This window comes from Carcharhinus amblyrhynchos, chromosome 15 (assembly GCF_965287045.1).
Source record: "Carcharhinus amblyrhynchos chromosome 15, sCarAmb.v2.hapA, whole genome shotgun sequence".
NCBI classification, from domain to species: domain Eukaryota; kingdom Metazoa; phylum Chordata; class Chondrichthyes; order Carcharhiniformes; family Carcharhinidae; genus Carcharhinus; species Carcharhinus amblyrhynchos.
This window is the reverse complement of record NC_137338.1, coordinates 78,327,739-78,342,955: the sequence shown is the minus strand read 5'-3', so window position 1 is coordinate 78,342,955 and position 15,217 is coordinate 78,327,739. Positions and strand designations below refer to the sequence as shown.

Below are 15,217 nucleotides of genomic sequence, written 5' to 3'. Positions count from 1 at the left end.
TGTGAGTTGGTACATCATATCTCTATTTTGCCCTGGTGCTCGCTGGGAGAACTGAGCGGGAGGGGGGTGGAATTGTTCAGACGAGGGCCATTTTGAGCTGTGCAGATTGAGTCACCTCAATTTGGACAAGGTGTTGTCATTGGAAAAACCATGGGAACTTAAAGGCTCCCCACACAGCTTGATCATGTCCCTCTCCTTTGCAGGAAAAGGGTGCAAGTGCGAAGCTGGCAAATACCAGCCGGTCAGCCTGACTCTGCAGTGGTAGGGAAACCTCTGGAAATTTTGAGACAAACTCAGTTGTCACTTGGACAAGTGCAGGATCGTTAAGGAAAGCCAGTAAGCAGAAAGCATCAGAAGTTTACGGTGCAAGAACAGGCCATTCGGCCTATTGTGTCAATAATAAATCACCTCCGTATTCTAATCCCATTTTCTAGCACTTGGTCCATAGCCTTAGAAATGTAGGAGCAGGAGGCCATTGGGCCCTTCGAGCCTGCTCCACCATTCATTACGATCGTGGCTGATCAACTCAATAGCCTAATCCTGGTTTTATAGAAACATATATATATAGGAACAGGAGTGTGCCTTTCTTGGGCACTGCAGGGAGTGTTACTGACCTATACCTTTTTGGTTTGGTGTTTTAAGTTTGTATTTTGCTTTTTGTTCCAGGAACTGCCCTTCTTGCTTTGTCGCTGTTTGTTTTAATTTGGTTTAATTTCATAGAATTGGCTGGTTGTCTTCACTGACGTGTGAGAAATACCTGATCTCCCATTTACCAGCACTTGGCACATAGCCAGGAAGGTTATGCCATGCCAAGTGCTCATCCAGGTACTTTTTAAAGGATGTGAGTGAACCCACCTTTACCCATAGAACTTCCTGGGTGTCCAGCCATTCACTTGAGTTACTTCCTTGTCAAATTACCCCTTGCAAAGTTCTCTTTTTTTTTAGGGTGAAATTCCATCTGACCATTCGATCTATATCTTGTAGCCTAAGACGCTCGACCTCGCTGTTAACCATCCAGCCAATCTTTGTGTCATCCGTAAACTCACTAACCCTACCCCCCACTGCCCACGTAGTTATCAATGTTATTTATATAAATGATCAATAATAGGGGGGGCAGCATGGATCCCTGTGGTACACCACTGGACACTGGCTTCCAGTCACTAAAGCAGCCTTATGTCATCACCCTCTGTCTCCTACAACTGAGCTAATTTTGAATTCATCTCTTTAAACCCTGTATCCCATGTGCATTTAGTTTCTCTACAAATCCCTGCTGTGAGACCTTGTTAAAGGCTTTGCTGAATTCCATGTAGATTATATCAACTGCAGTACTGTCATCCACAAAACTGGTCACCTCCTCAAAAAATTCAACCAAATTTGTTAGAATGCCTTTGTCAGAGGGAGGCCATGCCTGAGTATCTCTGATCAAGCTGTGCCCCTCCAAGTGGTGATAGATGTTCTCTTTCAGGATTTTCTTTGTTTCCCTACAGTGAGACTCCCTGGTCTGTCGTTCCTTGGTTTATCTCCTTAAATAATGGAACCACATTAGCTGTTCTGCAGCTAGCTGGCACCTTCCCTGTGGCCAGAGAGGAATCCGAGCCCCTGCAATCTCCTCCCTTGCCTCCCACAGCAGCCTGAGACACCAATTCATCTGGACCTGGAGATTTGTCCAATTTTAAGGCTGCCAACACCACCAATACCTTGTCCTTCCCTATGTCAATTTACTCAAGAATCTTCCTGCATTCCATATCTTCATCCTCTCCAGTGAAGACACTCCTGACATCCACTGGCTCTGCCCACAAATGGTCCCCTTTAACCATGATCAGCCCACTCTTTCGCTGATTATCCTCTGCCTGTAATTGGCTTTCACACATCTAGACACTACTTAAATGTTATGATGGTCTCTGCCTATAGCAGACTCCTACCACTCTCTCAAGAATGATCGCAGGAATGAAAGATTTATCATGTGAGGAGTCTGAGTATATACTTGGAACTTAAGATGGGGGGGTGGATCTTATTAAAACTTACAGAATACTGAGCAGCCTGGATAGAGTGGATGTGGAGAAGATGTTTCCACTATGAGAGAGACTAAACTTGAGGGCACAGCCTCAGTGAAGGAATGCTGCTTTAAAACAGATGAGGAATTTCTTCAGCCAGAAGGTGGTGAATCTGGAACTCACTGACATAAAAGGCTAAGAAAGCCAGGTCATTGAGTGTCTTTAAATCCAGATATAGGTATAGGTTCTTGATCAATAAGGGGATCAATGGTTACAGAGAGAAGGCAGAAGAATGGGGATGAGTACTATATCAGCCATGATTGAATGGCAGAAAGGACTCAATGGGCTTAATAGCCTAATTCTGCTCCTATATCTTGTTGGTACTCTTGCATCCCCTCTAAACCTCCTGTCCCTTGCCTTAAATCTATGGTCGTTGAACCCTCCACCAAGGGCAAATGTTTCTTCCTATCTACTCTATGATGCTCATGATCATGTTCTCCGTCCCCCCTCCCCCCAACCTGCTCCAAGGAAAACAACGCCAGTCTATCCAATCTCCATCACTAAAACTCTCTAGCCCAGGCAAAATCCTGGTAAATCACCTCCTCCCTTTCCAGTGCAATCACATCCCTCCTATAATGTGGATTCTGGAATGGCACATCATGCTCTAGCTGTGGCCTAACCAACATTTTACGTACTTCCAGCAAAACACCCCCCACCCAGCTCTTAGACACCTGTCTCAGCTAATGAAGCAAAGTATACCACAAGCCGCCTTAACCACTTTATCCACCTGCCTTGCTACTTTAAGGAGCCATCTGATCGTATTTAACTAACCTCTTCTTGGACAGAGTGGGTTGTCAGAAGCTTTTTCTTCAGGTTTGAAAAGTCAGTTACTCGGTGGTGGTAGTGGGTGAGAGGGGCACAGGTTTAAGGTGTGAAGGGCAAGGTTTAAAGGAAATGTACAAGGCAGATTTTTTTGTTTTTTGGAGGGTGGTCTGGAACTCGTTGCTGGGGGAGGTTAGAAGCAGATATGACAGTGACTTTTAAGGGACGTCTTGACAAATACATGAATAGGATGGGAATAGATCAGTCAGGCAACATGATTGGTGTAGGCTTGGAGGGCTGAAGGGATGTGGATGTGTTAGCCAGATCTTCCTCCACTCCTGCTGGTAAATCTACAACCGAGTCAATGAGGGACTATTGCAACGTGCACAGGTTAGTGTCCTGGATTTGTGTAGCAGCCATGATGAGTTGTTAGCCATGGGTGGCACAGTGGTTTGCACTGCTGCCTCACGGTGCCAGGGACCGGGTTCAATTCTGGCCTTGGGTCACTGCCTGTGCGGAGTCTGCACATTCTCACCATGTCTGTGTGGGTTTCCTCTGGGTTCTCCGGTTCCCTCCTGCAGTCCAAAGATATGCAAGTTAATATCAGAAGGATTAGTGGGGTAAGTAGGTGGGGTTATGGTGATAGAGTCTGGGTGGGATTGTGGTCAGTGTAAACTCGATGGGCTGAAAGAATCTCTGCAGTGCAGGAAGCCAATGTGGGATGGAGCTCCCTATTCGGAACTAACTTTTTTCGACCTCAATTTGAAACTGTAAATGCCGGAGGCGAGTCGGGTAACTGATGCTCTGTACTATCAGTGGTGAGGGTGGGCTGGCGCAATGGGAGTATTGGTGCCCAAAGAGTAGAGGTGTGATAGGGGTGGGCAAATTGATGCCTGGAGAGGGCCAGATCCTCAGGAGGGGACATTAAAGCAAAGGCCTGTGTTGTCTCTGAGGGGTAGATGTAAAATTTCCATGGCCAACACTGGACCATGGGAGGGTGAGAGAGGTGTAGGAATTGGAAAAACATATGGATGGATTCTTCCAGTGCGGGGCACCGATGCAGTCGTTGATGAACCAGCACCAGATGTGAAATTAATATCCGTACAGGCGATGGAATCGTAGAATCTACAATGCAGAAGGAGGCTGGCCCATCGAGCCTGCACCGACAACAATCCCACTCAGTCCTGTCCTATCCCTGTAACCCCACATATTTACCTTCCTAATTCCCCCGACACTAAGGGGCAATTTAGCATGGCCAATCCACACATCTTTGGAGTGTGGGAGAAAACCAGAGCACCTGGAAGAAACCCTTGCAGTCACAGGGAGAATGTGCAAACTCCACACAGACAGAGAGCCAAGGCTGGGAATTGAACCTGGGTCTCTAGTGCTGGGGGAGCAGCAGTGCTAACCACTGTGCTGCCCCAAAAGCACTTCAACCAATCACCAAATGAGATACCTGGATCTGAACTGCAGACCTCTTGATCTGCAGTCAAATGCTCTTCCACCGAGCTTTACCCCCTCAGCTACGGATAGATTGCAATTGGTGGATATTATAGAAACAGGGATCTTGTGGCACAGTGGGTGCGAACATACAAACAAGGAGGCCCTTCAAGCCTGCTCCGCCGTTCTATAAGATCAGGGCCAATCCAATTGTCACCTTGACCTCATATTCCCACCTGCCCCCTCCCCAATAATCAAGAATTAAAAAGATTCCAAGACTCTGCTTCCCCTGTCTTCTGAGGAAGAAAGTTCCAGAGACCCAACACCCTCCGAGAGAAATCATTTCTCCTGATCTCCGTCTGCACTGGGCGACCCCATCCCCACACCGAGTTCTAGACTCTCCCACAAGAGGAAACATCCTCTCCACATCCACCCTGTCAAGAAACCCCCCTCAGGATCTGAAAGATTTGGATCAAATCACCTCTTACTCTTCTAAACTGCAGTGAATACAAGCCTAACCTGTCCGACCTTTCCTCATCAGACAACTCGCCCATTCCAGGGATGGGCCTGGGAAACCTTCTCTCAACCACTCCCAACACATTTACATCCTTCCTTAAATAAGGAGACCCCATACTGTATACAATACTCCAGATGTGGTCTCATCTGTACTGTACACAATATTCCAGATGTGGTCTCATCCATACTGTACATAGTCCAGATGTGGTCTTATCCGTACTGTACACAACAGTCCAGATGTGGCCACACCTGTACTGTACACAATACTCCAGTTGTGGTCTCACCCATACTGTATGCAATACCCCAGAAATGGTCTCACCCATACTGTATGCAATACTCCAGATGTGGTCTCACCCATACTGTACACAGTACTCCAGATGTGGTCTCACCCATACTATACACAATACCCCAGATGTGGTCTCACCCATACTATACACAATACTCCAGATGTGGTCTTACCAATGCCCTCTATAACTTGAGCATAACCTCCCTAATTTTGTATTCAATTCCCCTCACAATAAACAATAACATTCTATTAGCTTTCCTAATTACTTGCTGTACCTGTATATTATCCTTTTGTGATTCATGCACTGGGACACCCAGATCCCTCTGCACCTACGGTAGCAATGTCACTTCTGGACCAGAAGCTCTGTGTTCAAGTCCTGTTCAAAGACTTAATGGCCATGATGGTGCACTCACAGCATGGTTAAACAGGCTGATGACCGGACTGTAAATCCTTATGGTATGCCTGAAGGCAGGCAGTAAGGGAGTGGGACAGTTCCCTGGTCAGCCACACTGCAGAGGGCAGTGGAAAGCCACTGCAGTATGTTTCTGATCCTTGACCAATCCAATGGAAGTCCGTGTTCGCCAACACCAGCTCGGTACCTGCAAGAAGAGGAAGGAAATAAAGCCCTTGTCTAGAGTGAGTGTGAATGGCAGGACTGTTTCCTCTATCCCCAGGGAAATCTTCCCACCGACACCTGGGATACCCGAGGCTGCCCAAAGTGAAGGGACAGCGCTGGGGAAGGTGCTTTTATTGCTCAGGGACAGCTGAAGTCTAACTTCAACAGTGAATGGAGCACACGGCAACGCAGGCACGCCAACCACCAGCTGTGGCAGAGACTGCAGGTCATGCATCAGACTCCTCACTCACCTGAGAACTGGCTGTTAGTGTGGAAGTGATAAGAACTGGTTAGACTTCAGATGGAATACTGTGTACAGTTCTGGGTGCCAGAGGAAGGATCATAAAATCCCTACGGTGCAGAAGGAGGCCATTCATCCCATAGTCCACACAAACTCTCTGACAGAGGATCCCAGCTATGCCCTTTCCCGTACCCCACATATTTACCCATTAATCCCCCTAATCTGCACATCTTTGGACACTAGGGAGTAATTTAGCATGGCCAATCCACGTAACCTGTACATTTTTGGACACTAAGGGGCAATTTACCACGGCCAATCTACCTAACCTGCACATCTTTGGACACTAAGGGGCAATTTAGCATGGCCAATGCCCCTAATCACATCTTTGGACACTAAGGGGCAATTTAGCATTGCCAATCCCCCTAACCTGAACATCTTTGGACACTAGAGGGTAATTTAGCATGACCAATCCTCCTAACCTACACAGCTTTGGACACTAGGGGGTAATTTAGCATGGCCAATCTTCCTACTCTACACAGCTTTGGACACTAGGGGGCAATTCAGCATGGCCAATCCACCTAACCTACACATCTTTGGACACTAAGGGGCAATTTACCATGGCTAGCTGTTGGAGAACTTCATAGTAGGTTAGAGAAATATCAAATAATCCGGGACTTAAGTCACGAATAAAACTACTAGCAATAAGTGAAATGACCTCAGATCAGACACACAGTCTAACAGGGGAACTGTCTGCATGGAGATGGTGTGAACACAGTAAGAGATTTAAATAATTATGAGAATTGAACAAATATTTCTGATTTAAATATGTATTTTGGATTTCAAAATGTATTTTAGCTGTACTTTTTAAGTAATTGTACGTTTTAGCCAAACGCAGGCAGGCTGCGAGGCATTATGGGAGAAAGACTTAGCAAACAAACCACATTGTTTGGAACAATGAAACCACAGAATATGTTATCAGCAAAAGTTACAAACAGTATGGTTCCCAAAGCTACTTTATGAATCGGGCTGTTCACGTTGTCCTGATAAGACAGTTCTTCTCAGATGCAAGAATCTCAGCTGTCAGGTTTGGCTATTAACATAAATGAGAGTTGGTGGGAACAGTAACTTTAACCTTAGTAGCTAAGCGTTGGGGGTTATTAAGTGAGAGGGGGATGCAGTATCCGGATTCTACAAACTAATGAAATCCCGTGATGTTAGATGGAAGAATGCAATTGGCTAAGGTATAAGACAACTGTTAACAGTGATTGATCTGTATTAATAACGACTGGTTCATAACTATTAGAAAGATGGGAATACCTGAGAAATGTATAATTGATCTATCTGATGTATCGTAATTTTACAGTGGTATTGGAATGTTCAAGGCCTTCCCTTTCAGTAAGGCATCAGACTGCCCAATGCTAACCTTTCCATCGATCGTTAGTCAAATAACATACATCTTTAACTGGGACACTGGCTCCGTGAGCCTTTGTATTAGCTGAAGTTTCAGCACTACTTAGTCTCTGAAAAGGCCTCGCAACACTGACCCACCTAATCTGTACATCTCTAGATACCAAGGGGCAATTTAGCATGGCCAATCCACCTCACCTACACATCTTTGGACACTATGGGGCAATTTAGCATGGCCAATCCACCTAATCTACACATCTTTGGACACTAAGGGACAATTTAGTATGGCCAATCCTCCTAACTTACACATCTTTGGATACTATAGGGAAACTTAGCATAGCCAATCCCCCAACCTGCCCATTTATGGACATTAGGGAGCAATTTAGCATGGCCAGTCCATCTAACCTGCACATCTTTGGACTGTGGGAGAAAATCGGAGCACCTGGAGAAAGCCCACACAGACATGAGAAGAATATGCAAACTCCACGCAGACAGTCACCCAGCTGGGAATTGAACTCTGGTCCATGGTGCTGTGAGGCAGCAGTGCTAACCACTGTGATGTTAATGCATTGAGAGAGTTTTTCTTTTTATTCATTCATGGGATGTGGGTGTGGCTGTCTGGGCCAGCATTTATTGCCCATCCTGAGGGCATTAAAGAGTCAACCATGTTGCTGTGGGTCTGAAGTCACACGTAGGCCAGACAGAGTAAAGGTGACAGATTTCTTTCCCTAAAGGAAATTAGTGAACCAGACAGGTTTTAATCGACAATAGTTTCATGATCATCATTACATTTTTAAATCCGGATTTTTATTGAATTCAAATTTCACCAACTACCATAGTGGGATTCAAAACTGGGTCCACAGAGCATTACCCTGGGTCTCTGGATTACAAGTCCAGTGCCAATACCATTACCCCACCGCCTCCACTTAAAATGTGCCATAGAGGTTACAAGATTGGTTCCAGGGCAGAGAACTTTCAGTTATGAGGATAGATATGACAGGTTGGAACTGTTCTTGGAGAGAAGGTGGCTGGGAGCAAATTTGAAAGGAAAGAAATGCTGGATAAACTCAACAGGTCTGGCGGCATCTGTGGAGAGAGAAATCAATAATGTTCTGGATCCAAATGACACCTCTGGCATGATGGCACAGTGGTTAGCACTGTTGACTCACAGCTCCAGGGACATGGGTTCAATTCCAGCTTCGGGTGACTGTCTGTGTGGAGTCTGCACATTCTCCCCATGTCTGTGTGGGTTTCCTCTGGGCGCCCCGGTTTCTTCCCACACTCCAAAGATGTGCAGTTTAGGTGGATTGGCCGTGCTAAATTGCCCCTTAATGTCAGGGGTTTAGAAGGGTAAATGCGCAGGGTTATGGGGACACGGTCTTGGTGGGATTGATGTGATGCAGACTCGATGGGCGGAAAGGTCTTCTTCTGCGTTGTTGGTGTTTTATGATCGCACAGAAATTTGACAGACGTTCAAAATCAGGAAGGCAGAGTAGAGAGGGGGAAAACAGTCCTGTTCACAAAAGGAGTGGAAAAGAGAGAATGTAGATTTTAAGCGATTTGCAAAATAAGCAAACGTGACATGAGAAAAGACCTCGTCACACTGCGAGAGGTTTGGGGTCTGTAATATTCTGCCTGGAGATGTGGTGGAGACAGGTTCAATCGAGGCATTCAGGAGGGCATTATTTGATTATTTGAATAGAAACAATGTACAGGGGGAGAGTATGAGGAAAAGGCAGAGGGATGACACCAAGTCAGATAGCTGATGCAGACTGAATGGCCTTCCTGCATTGTTACATTTCTGTGATCCTTGATTCTGAGGGATTGCCTTGGCAGACTGATTTGAGTTATTATTGTCACGTGTATTGGAATACAATGATAAGTATTGTTTCTTGCACGCTTTAAAAACAAGGCGTACCATACATAGAGAAGGAGGGTGCAGAATGTAATACTACAGTCATTGATAGGGTATAGAGAAAGATCAATTTAATATAAGGTGGGCCCATTCAAAAGTCTGACAGCAGCAGGGAGAAGCTGTTCTTGAGTCAGTTGGTAAGTGACCTCAGACTTTTATCTTTTTTGGAACAAAAAAAGGTGGAAGAGAGAATGGCTAGGGTGCAGGGTGCATTGATTTTGCTGGCTACTTTGCCGAGGCAGCAGGAAGTGTAGACAAAGTCAATGGATGGGAGGCTGGTTTGTGTGATGGACTGGACTACATTCACGATCTTTTGTAGTTCCTTGCGTTTTCAATCCTGTTGAAGATTCTAACACTCCCAAATATGCAGTCTGCCACATGAGACAGTGCTAGTCCCAGCGGGAAGTGTAGACAGAACCAGTGGATGGGAGGCTGGTTTGAGTAATGGGCCGGGCTACATTCACAATCCTTTGTAATTTCATGCGACCTTGCACAGGGCAGGAGCCATACCAAGTTGCGATACATCCGGAAAGAATACTTTCTATGGTGTATGTTGGGCAGCTGGTCCTGTCTGCTTCTTTCCAGACCTCCAGTGAGGGCAGCAATGGAGGCGCCACTATCCCGGTATGCACTGCGCCTGTGAAGGCCCCATATTACAGACAATGGGGCGAAGCGATTTGGGATGGGGAAGGGGGAGAAAGCCAATGCCGGAAGATAGTAAGCTCTCCGGATGGATCGCTGTTTACTCAGCGGCCATTAATTATCAATTTGCATTGACACTCACCCGGTTGGCGCCATCGCTTGGAAAAGTTTTAAAATGTCTCCGCCTCCTCCCGCTGCTGCCACCGCCCAGTCCGCTGACTAACGTCGGCTCTGACCAATCACAGCGCGGCGATTGTTCAGGAGGCTGTGGCTATTGGCTATTACGAGATAGGGGGCGGGATTAACGCTGCCCGCCCACCACCACAGCGCATGCGCACCCTGCCACCACACATAAAGATAACGACCGAGCAAGCAAGCGCGCGTCCCCGCCCCCACCCCGCCACGCAGGCGCAGTCACTCCCACCATTCAACGGCAGCGCGTCCTCCTCAGCTACGCACGCGCTGTCTCTGCAAGCAACTCATTGAGTCATCGCGCATGAGCAGAGTCCTCCAACCCAATCCCCGCCCCTGCCCCAATCGCTGGCCACCCACCTTTTATCAACCCGCTTCGCTCCGCCCTTTTCTGCCTGCCCTCCCTCCGTGGCGCCTGCGCAAATCTTCCTCCGGCCGGGCCCGGCCCTGACCAACACGCATGCCCACTCTCTCCCTGAACCAACCCGCGTCCCCTCCCGTCGTAAAGACCCGCCCACTTGCCACGAATCGTCCAACCGGCTTGGCCAGGGCGGCTTGAGTGACGTGAGGCGCGCCCAATCGGCAGAGGGGAGAGGAGGGGGAAGGGAGCGAATGAGAGAAGGGTCTTGGCCAGCCATGCAAATGAGCTGACGTAAGAAGCATCTCGAGGGTAAAAGGGAAGGGCGCGCGCGCCGGGCTAATTTGAATAAAAACGGCCGCTCGGCGCTAGCCGGCGGGGACTTTAAGACGAATAAAAATCGGCTCAATTGGACAGGCAGCGATGTGAAGTGGGGAAGCGAGCGTTTATCGTTTTATTTTTTCGGTGGGGGAGGAGGGAGAAAGGTCATGGCGGACTGCACGGAATCGGAGGTGGAAGGCCTACGGGCTGAGGTGGAGCGGCTGACCGCCGAGCTAGCCGAGACGAGCGAGCAGAAGGTGCAGGCGGCGCAGTACGGGCTAGCCGTCCTTGAAGAACAGCAGCGCCTCAAGCAGCGATTCTCCCAACTGGAGCAGGAGCACGAAGCCGCCGCGCAGGAGCTGGAGCGCCTGAAGGAGGTGAGGCTGCCATTGGTCCCGGGGCCGAAGGGGGCGGGACCGATCCCCACCAATCACCCTCCTTCCCACTGGCGCTCAATCACGCCGTTGCCCGGGCGACCACAATGGCGCACGTGGGGTTTCCTCGAGGCCGATTGGACTCTTTCCTTCCCCCATCCCATTGGACAGGCGTCCTGTCAATATACCGTTGCCAGGAGACAACCGTGGCCCACTGTCAATCAAGCGTTACCAGGCAACCACAGTGGGGTGGGCTAATGAGCATCAAGAGGCGGAGGCCACTCAGCCCCTCGCCCATTCTATGAAATGTGATTGTCTCCCACCACTTTCTCGGCTGTCCTCCCCTTCACCCCCTTGTGGATCAGAAATCTGTGTAACTCACCCTTGAATATATTTATTTAGTGAACTGTAGCCCCTGCTGCTGTCTGGGGGGGTGGGGGGAGGTTAGAACACAATACTGACCACCCTTAGAGAGGAAATTCCTCCTCATCTACATCTTAAGATCCCCTCATTCTAGATTCCCCTCCACGAGGGAGAAAACATCCTCAGCATTCATCCTGTCAAACACTTTCCCCCCTGCCCCCCCCCCCCCCCCCACCTCAGAATCTGAGATGTTTCAGTAAGATCCCCTCTCATTCTTCTAAACTCCAATGGGTCAGGCCCTGACCTGCTCAACCTTTTCCCCATAAGACAAAAAACCCCCTTTCACTCCAGGAATCGGCCCAGTGAACCTTCTCTGAATGCCCTCCAATGCAAGCAGATCCCTCCTTCAGTAAGGGTAAGGAGACCAGAACTGTTTGCAGTACTCCAGCTGCAGAAACACCAAACCCCCTATACGGTTGGAGCAAGGCTTCCTGATTTTTTTATACTCCATTCCCACCACCACCTCCCCCGCCATAAAGAACAGCATTCCTAATGCCTGCACAGTGACCTGTTGTGATTCATGGTCCAGGATGCCCAGATCCCTCTGTACCAGAGTTCTGCAGTCCCTCCTCAATCTAATTCTATTCTGATTTTCTGTTCTTGGTGTCAATATGTGAATAATCCGTCAAGGCAACTGAATAGTATGACAGATAGGTTACAAATTAATTGGTTTTAGTGTTTCTGATTGGAGGGATAGAAAGAGAGAATGGAGATGGGGGAAGAAAGGATCAGACTGGGACTGAATGTGAACATCTGGTTTGGCCTCCGCTAGTGTGCGTGTTCCGGGGGAGCCTGGAATGGCCCACAAGCTAAGGTGCCAGGGTCTTGGTAAGATTCACAGGGCAGCTTTGCCAGGGAGTCACCAGACAAGGAGGGACTTCAGCTGCCACACACCCTCCCGAGGGGACGTTACAAAAGGTTCGGCACTGTTCCCCTTGGACTAGATGGGGACAGAGGATTGGTTGAAGAAAGGTCCGTGAGATGTTTGGGGGATGTGGATTTAGATGGTGAAAACCCACTCCGTCAGCGAGTGGCTGGCTGATTCCAAATGATTAAAGATTGCTGAATGGCTGTAGAGGTTTACAGCATGGAAATAGGCCTTTCGCTCCAACTTGTTCATTCTGCCCAGTTTTTACCATTAAGCTGGTCCCAATTGCCCATGTTTGGCCCATTTCCCTCCACTGGTGGCGCAGCGCTCCCTCGACACCCGCCCTGGGGCAGTGCGGCACTCCCTCGACCCCGGCCCTGGGGCAGTGCAGCACTCCCTCGACCCCGGCCCTGTGGCAGTGCGGGGCAGTACGGCACTCCCTCGACCCCGGCCCTGTGGCAGCGCGGGGCAGTGCGGCACTCCCTCGACACTGGCTCTGTGGCAGCGCGGGGCAGTGCAGCACTCCCTCGACACCCGCCCTGTGGCAGTGCGGGGCAGTGCAGCACTCCCTCGACCCCGGCCCTGGGGCAGTGCGGGGCAGTGCAGCACTCCCTCGACCCCGGCCCTGGGGCAGTGCAGCACTCCCTCGACCCCGGCCCTGGGGCAGTGCGGGGCAGTGCAGCACTCCCTCGACCCCGGCCCTGGGGCAGTGCGGCACTCCCTCGACACTGGCTCTGTGGCAGCGCGGGGCAGTGCAGCACTCCCTCGACACCCGCCCTGTGGCAGTGCGGGGCAGTGCAGCACTCCCTCGACCCCGGCCCTGGGGCAGTGCGGGGCAGTGCAGCACTCCCTCGACCCCGGCCCTGGGGCAGTGCAGCACTCCCTCGACCCCGGCCCTGGGGCAGTGCAGCACTCCCTCGACCCCGGCCCTGGGGCAGTGCGGGGCGGGGCAGTGCGGGGCAGTGCAGCACTCCCTCGACCCCGGCCCTGGGGCAGTGCAGCACTCCCTCGACCCCGGCCCTGTGGCAGCGCAGGGCAGTGCGGCACTCCCTCGACACCCGCCCTGTGGCAGCGCGGGGCAGTGCAGCACTCCCTCGACCCCGGCCCTGTGGCAGCGCGGGGCAGTGCGGCACTCCCTCGACCCCGGCCCTGTGGCAGTGCGGGGCAGTGCGGCACTCCCTCAACCCCGGCCCTGTGGCAGTGCGGGGCAGTGCGGCACTCCCTCGACCCCGGCCCTGGGGCAGTGCAGCACTCCCTCGACCCCGGCCCTGTGGCAGTGTGGGGCAGTGCAGCACTCCCTCGACCCCGGCCCTGGGGCAGTGCAGCACTCCCTCGACCCCGGCCCTGTGGCAGTGCGGCACTCCCTCGACCCCGGCCCTGGGGCAGTGCAGCACTCCCTCGACCCCGGCCCTGTGGCAGCGCGGGGCAGTGCAGCACTCCCTCGACCCCGGCCCTGTGGCAGCGCGGGGCAGTGCAGCACTCCCTCGACCCCGGCCCTGTGGCAGTGCAGCACTCCCTCGACCCCGGCCCTGTGGCAGTGCGGCACTCCCTCGACCCCAGCCCTGTGGCAGCGTGGGGCAGTGCAGCACTCCCTCGACCCCGGCCCTGTGGCAGTGCGGCACTCCCTCGACCCCAGCCCTGTGGCAGCGTGGGGCAGTGCAGCACTCCCTCGACCCCGGCCCTGTGGCAGTGCGGGGCAGTGCGGCACTCCCTCGACCCCGGCCCTGGGGCAGTGCAGCACTCCCTCGACCCCGGCCCTGGGGCAGTGCAGCACTCCCTCGACCCCGGCCCTGTGGCAGTGCGGCACTCCCTCGACCCCGGCCCTGGGGCAGTGCAGCACTCCCTCGACCCCGGCCCTGTGGCAGCGCGGGGCAGTGCAGCACTCCCTCAACCCCGGCCCTGTGGCAGTGCGGCACTCCCTCGACCCCAGCCCTGTGGCAGCGTGGGGCAGTGCAGCACTCCCTCGACCCCGGCCCTGTGGCAGCGCGGGGCAGTGCGGCACTCCCTCGACCCCGGCCCTGGGGCAGTGCAGCACTCCCTCGACCTGGCTCTGTGGCAGCGCGGGGCAGCGCGGCGCTCCCTCGTGCTCTGGCCCTCGGGCAGCACGGCGCTCCCTCGTGCTCTGGCCCTCGGGCAGCACGGCGCTCCCTCGTGCTCTGGCCCTCGGGCAGCACGGCGCTCCCTCGTGCTCTGGCCCTCGGGCAGCACGGCGCTCCCTCGTGCTGTGGCCCCCTGGCAGCGCAGCACTCCCTCGGCACTGGTGTTGCAGCACTCTGGGCTGTGGACTTGGTTGATGTGCTGTCTGTATTTGCATTTCTGAAACAGTTTCTTGTTGTTTTAAATCTCCCTCAGTGCCTTGCACCCCCCCCGTTGAAGTTAGTGTGTGTTGCTTTAGTTAAGAAGTTCCTTATGTCTGTAAACACTGGGGTTGCCTGTGCTGCATTCCTGAAGTTCCAGTGTGTGAAGTTGAGCAATGGATGGGTTATTTGTGTTCGAGATGAACCCCACCCCCAAGGCTTGGGATTAACCAGCCATCCCACTCAGCCTCCTGTGCTGCAGCCTCCTTCCCAGGACTGCCTTCAGAGCTTTAAAAACCAATTTTGTTCTGTACCTCAGTGTCAAAATTCTCCTTTTTCCATACCTCCTGCCTCCAGCCCCACGACCCTCCCTATCTCTGTAACCCCCTATGACCCTCCCTATCTCTGTAACCTCCTCCAGCCCCTACAACCCTCCCTATGACTGTAACCTCCTCCAGCCCCTACAACCCTCCCTACCTCTGTAACCTCCTCCAGCCCCATGACC

General features: G+C 51.7%; 1 protein-coding gene across 1 annotated transcript in view; it reads left to right on the top strand.

The window, feature by feature from the left end:
• The first annotated feature begins 10,735 nt into the window (after nt 1–10,735).
• The window catches only part of LOC145353499 (protein bicaudal D homolog 2-like), a 36,333-nt gene continuing 31,851 nt past the window's right edge, over nt 10,736–15,217 (top strand). Inside the window, exon 1 of the mRNA XM_080204307.1 lies at nt 10,736–11,127. Coding sequence (XP_080060433.1) covers nt 10,918–11,127 — 210 coding nt within the window. The 5' untranslated portion in view covers nt 10,736–10,917. The remainder of the gene's footprint in view (nt 11,128–15,217) is intronic.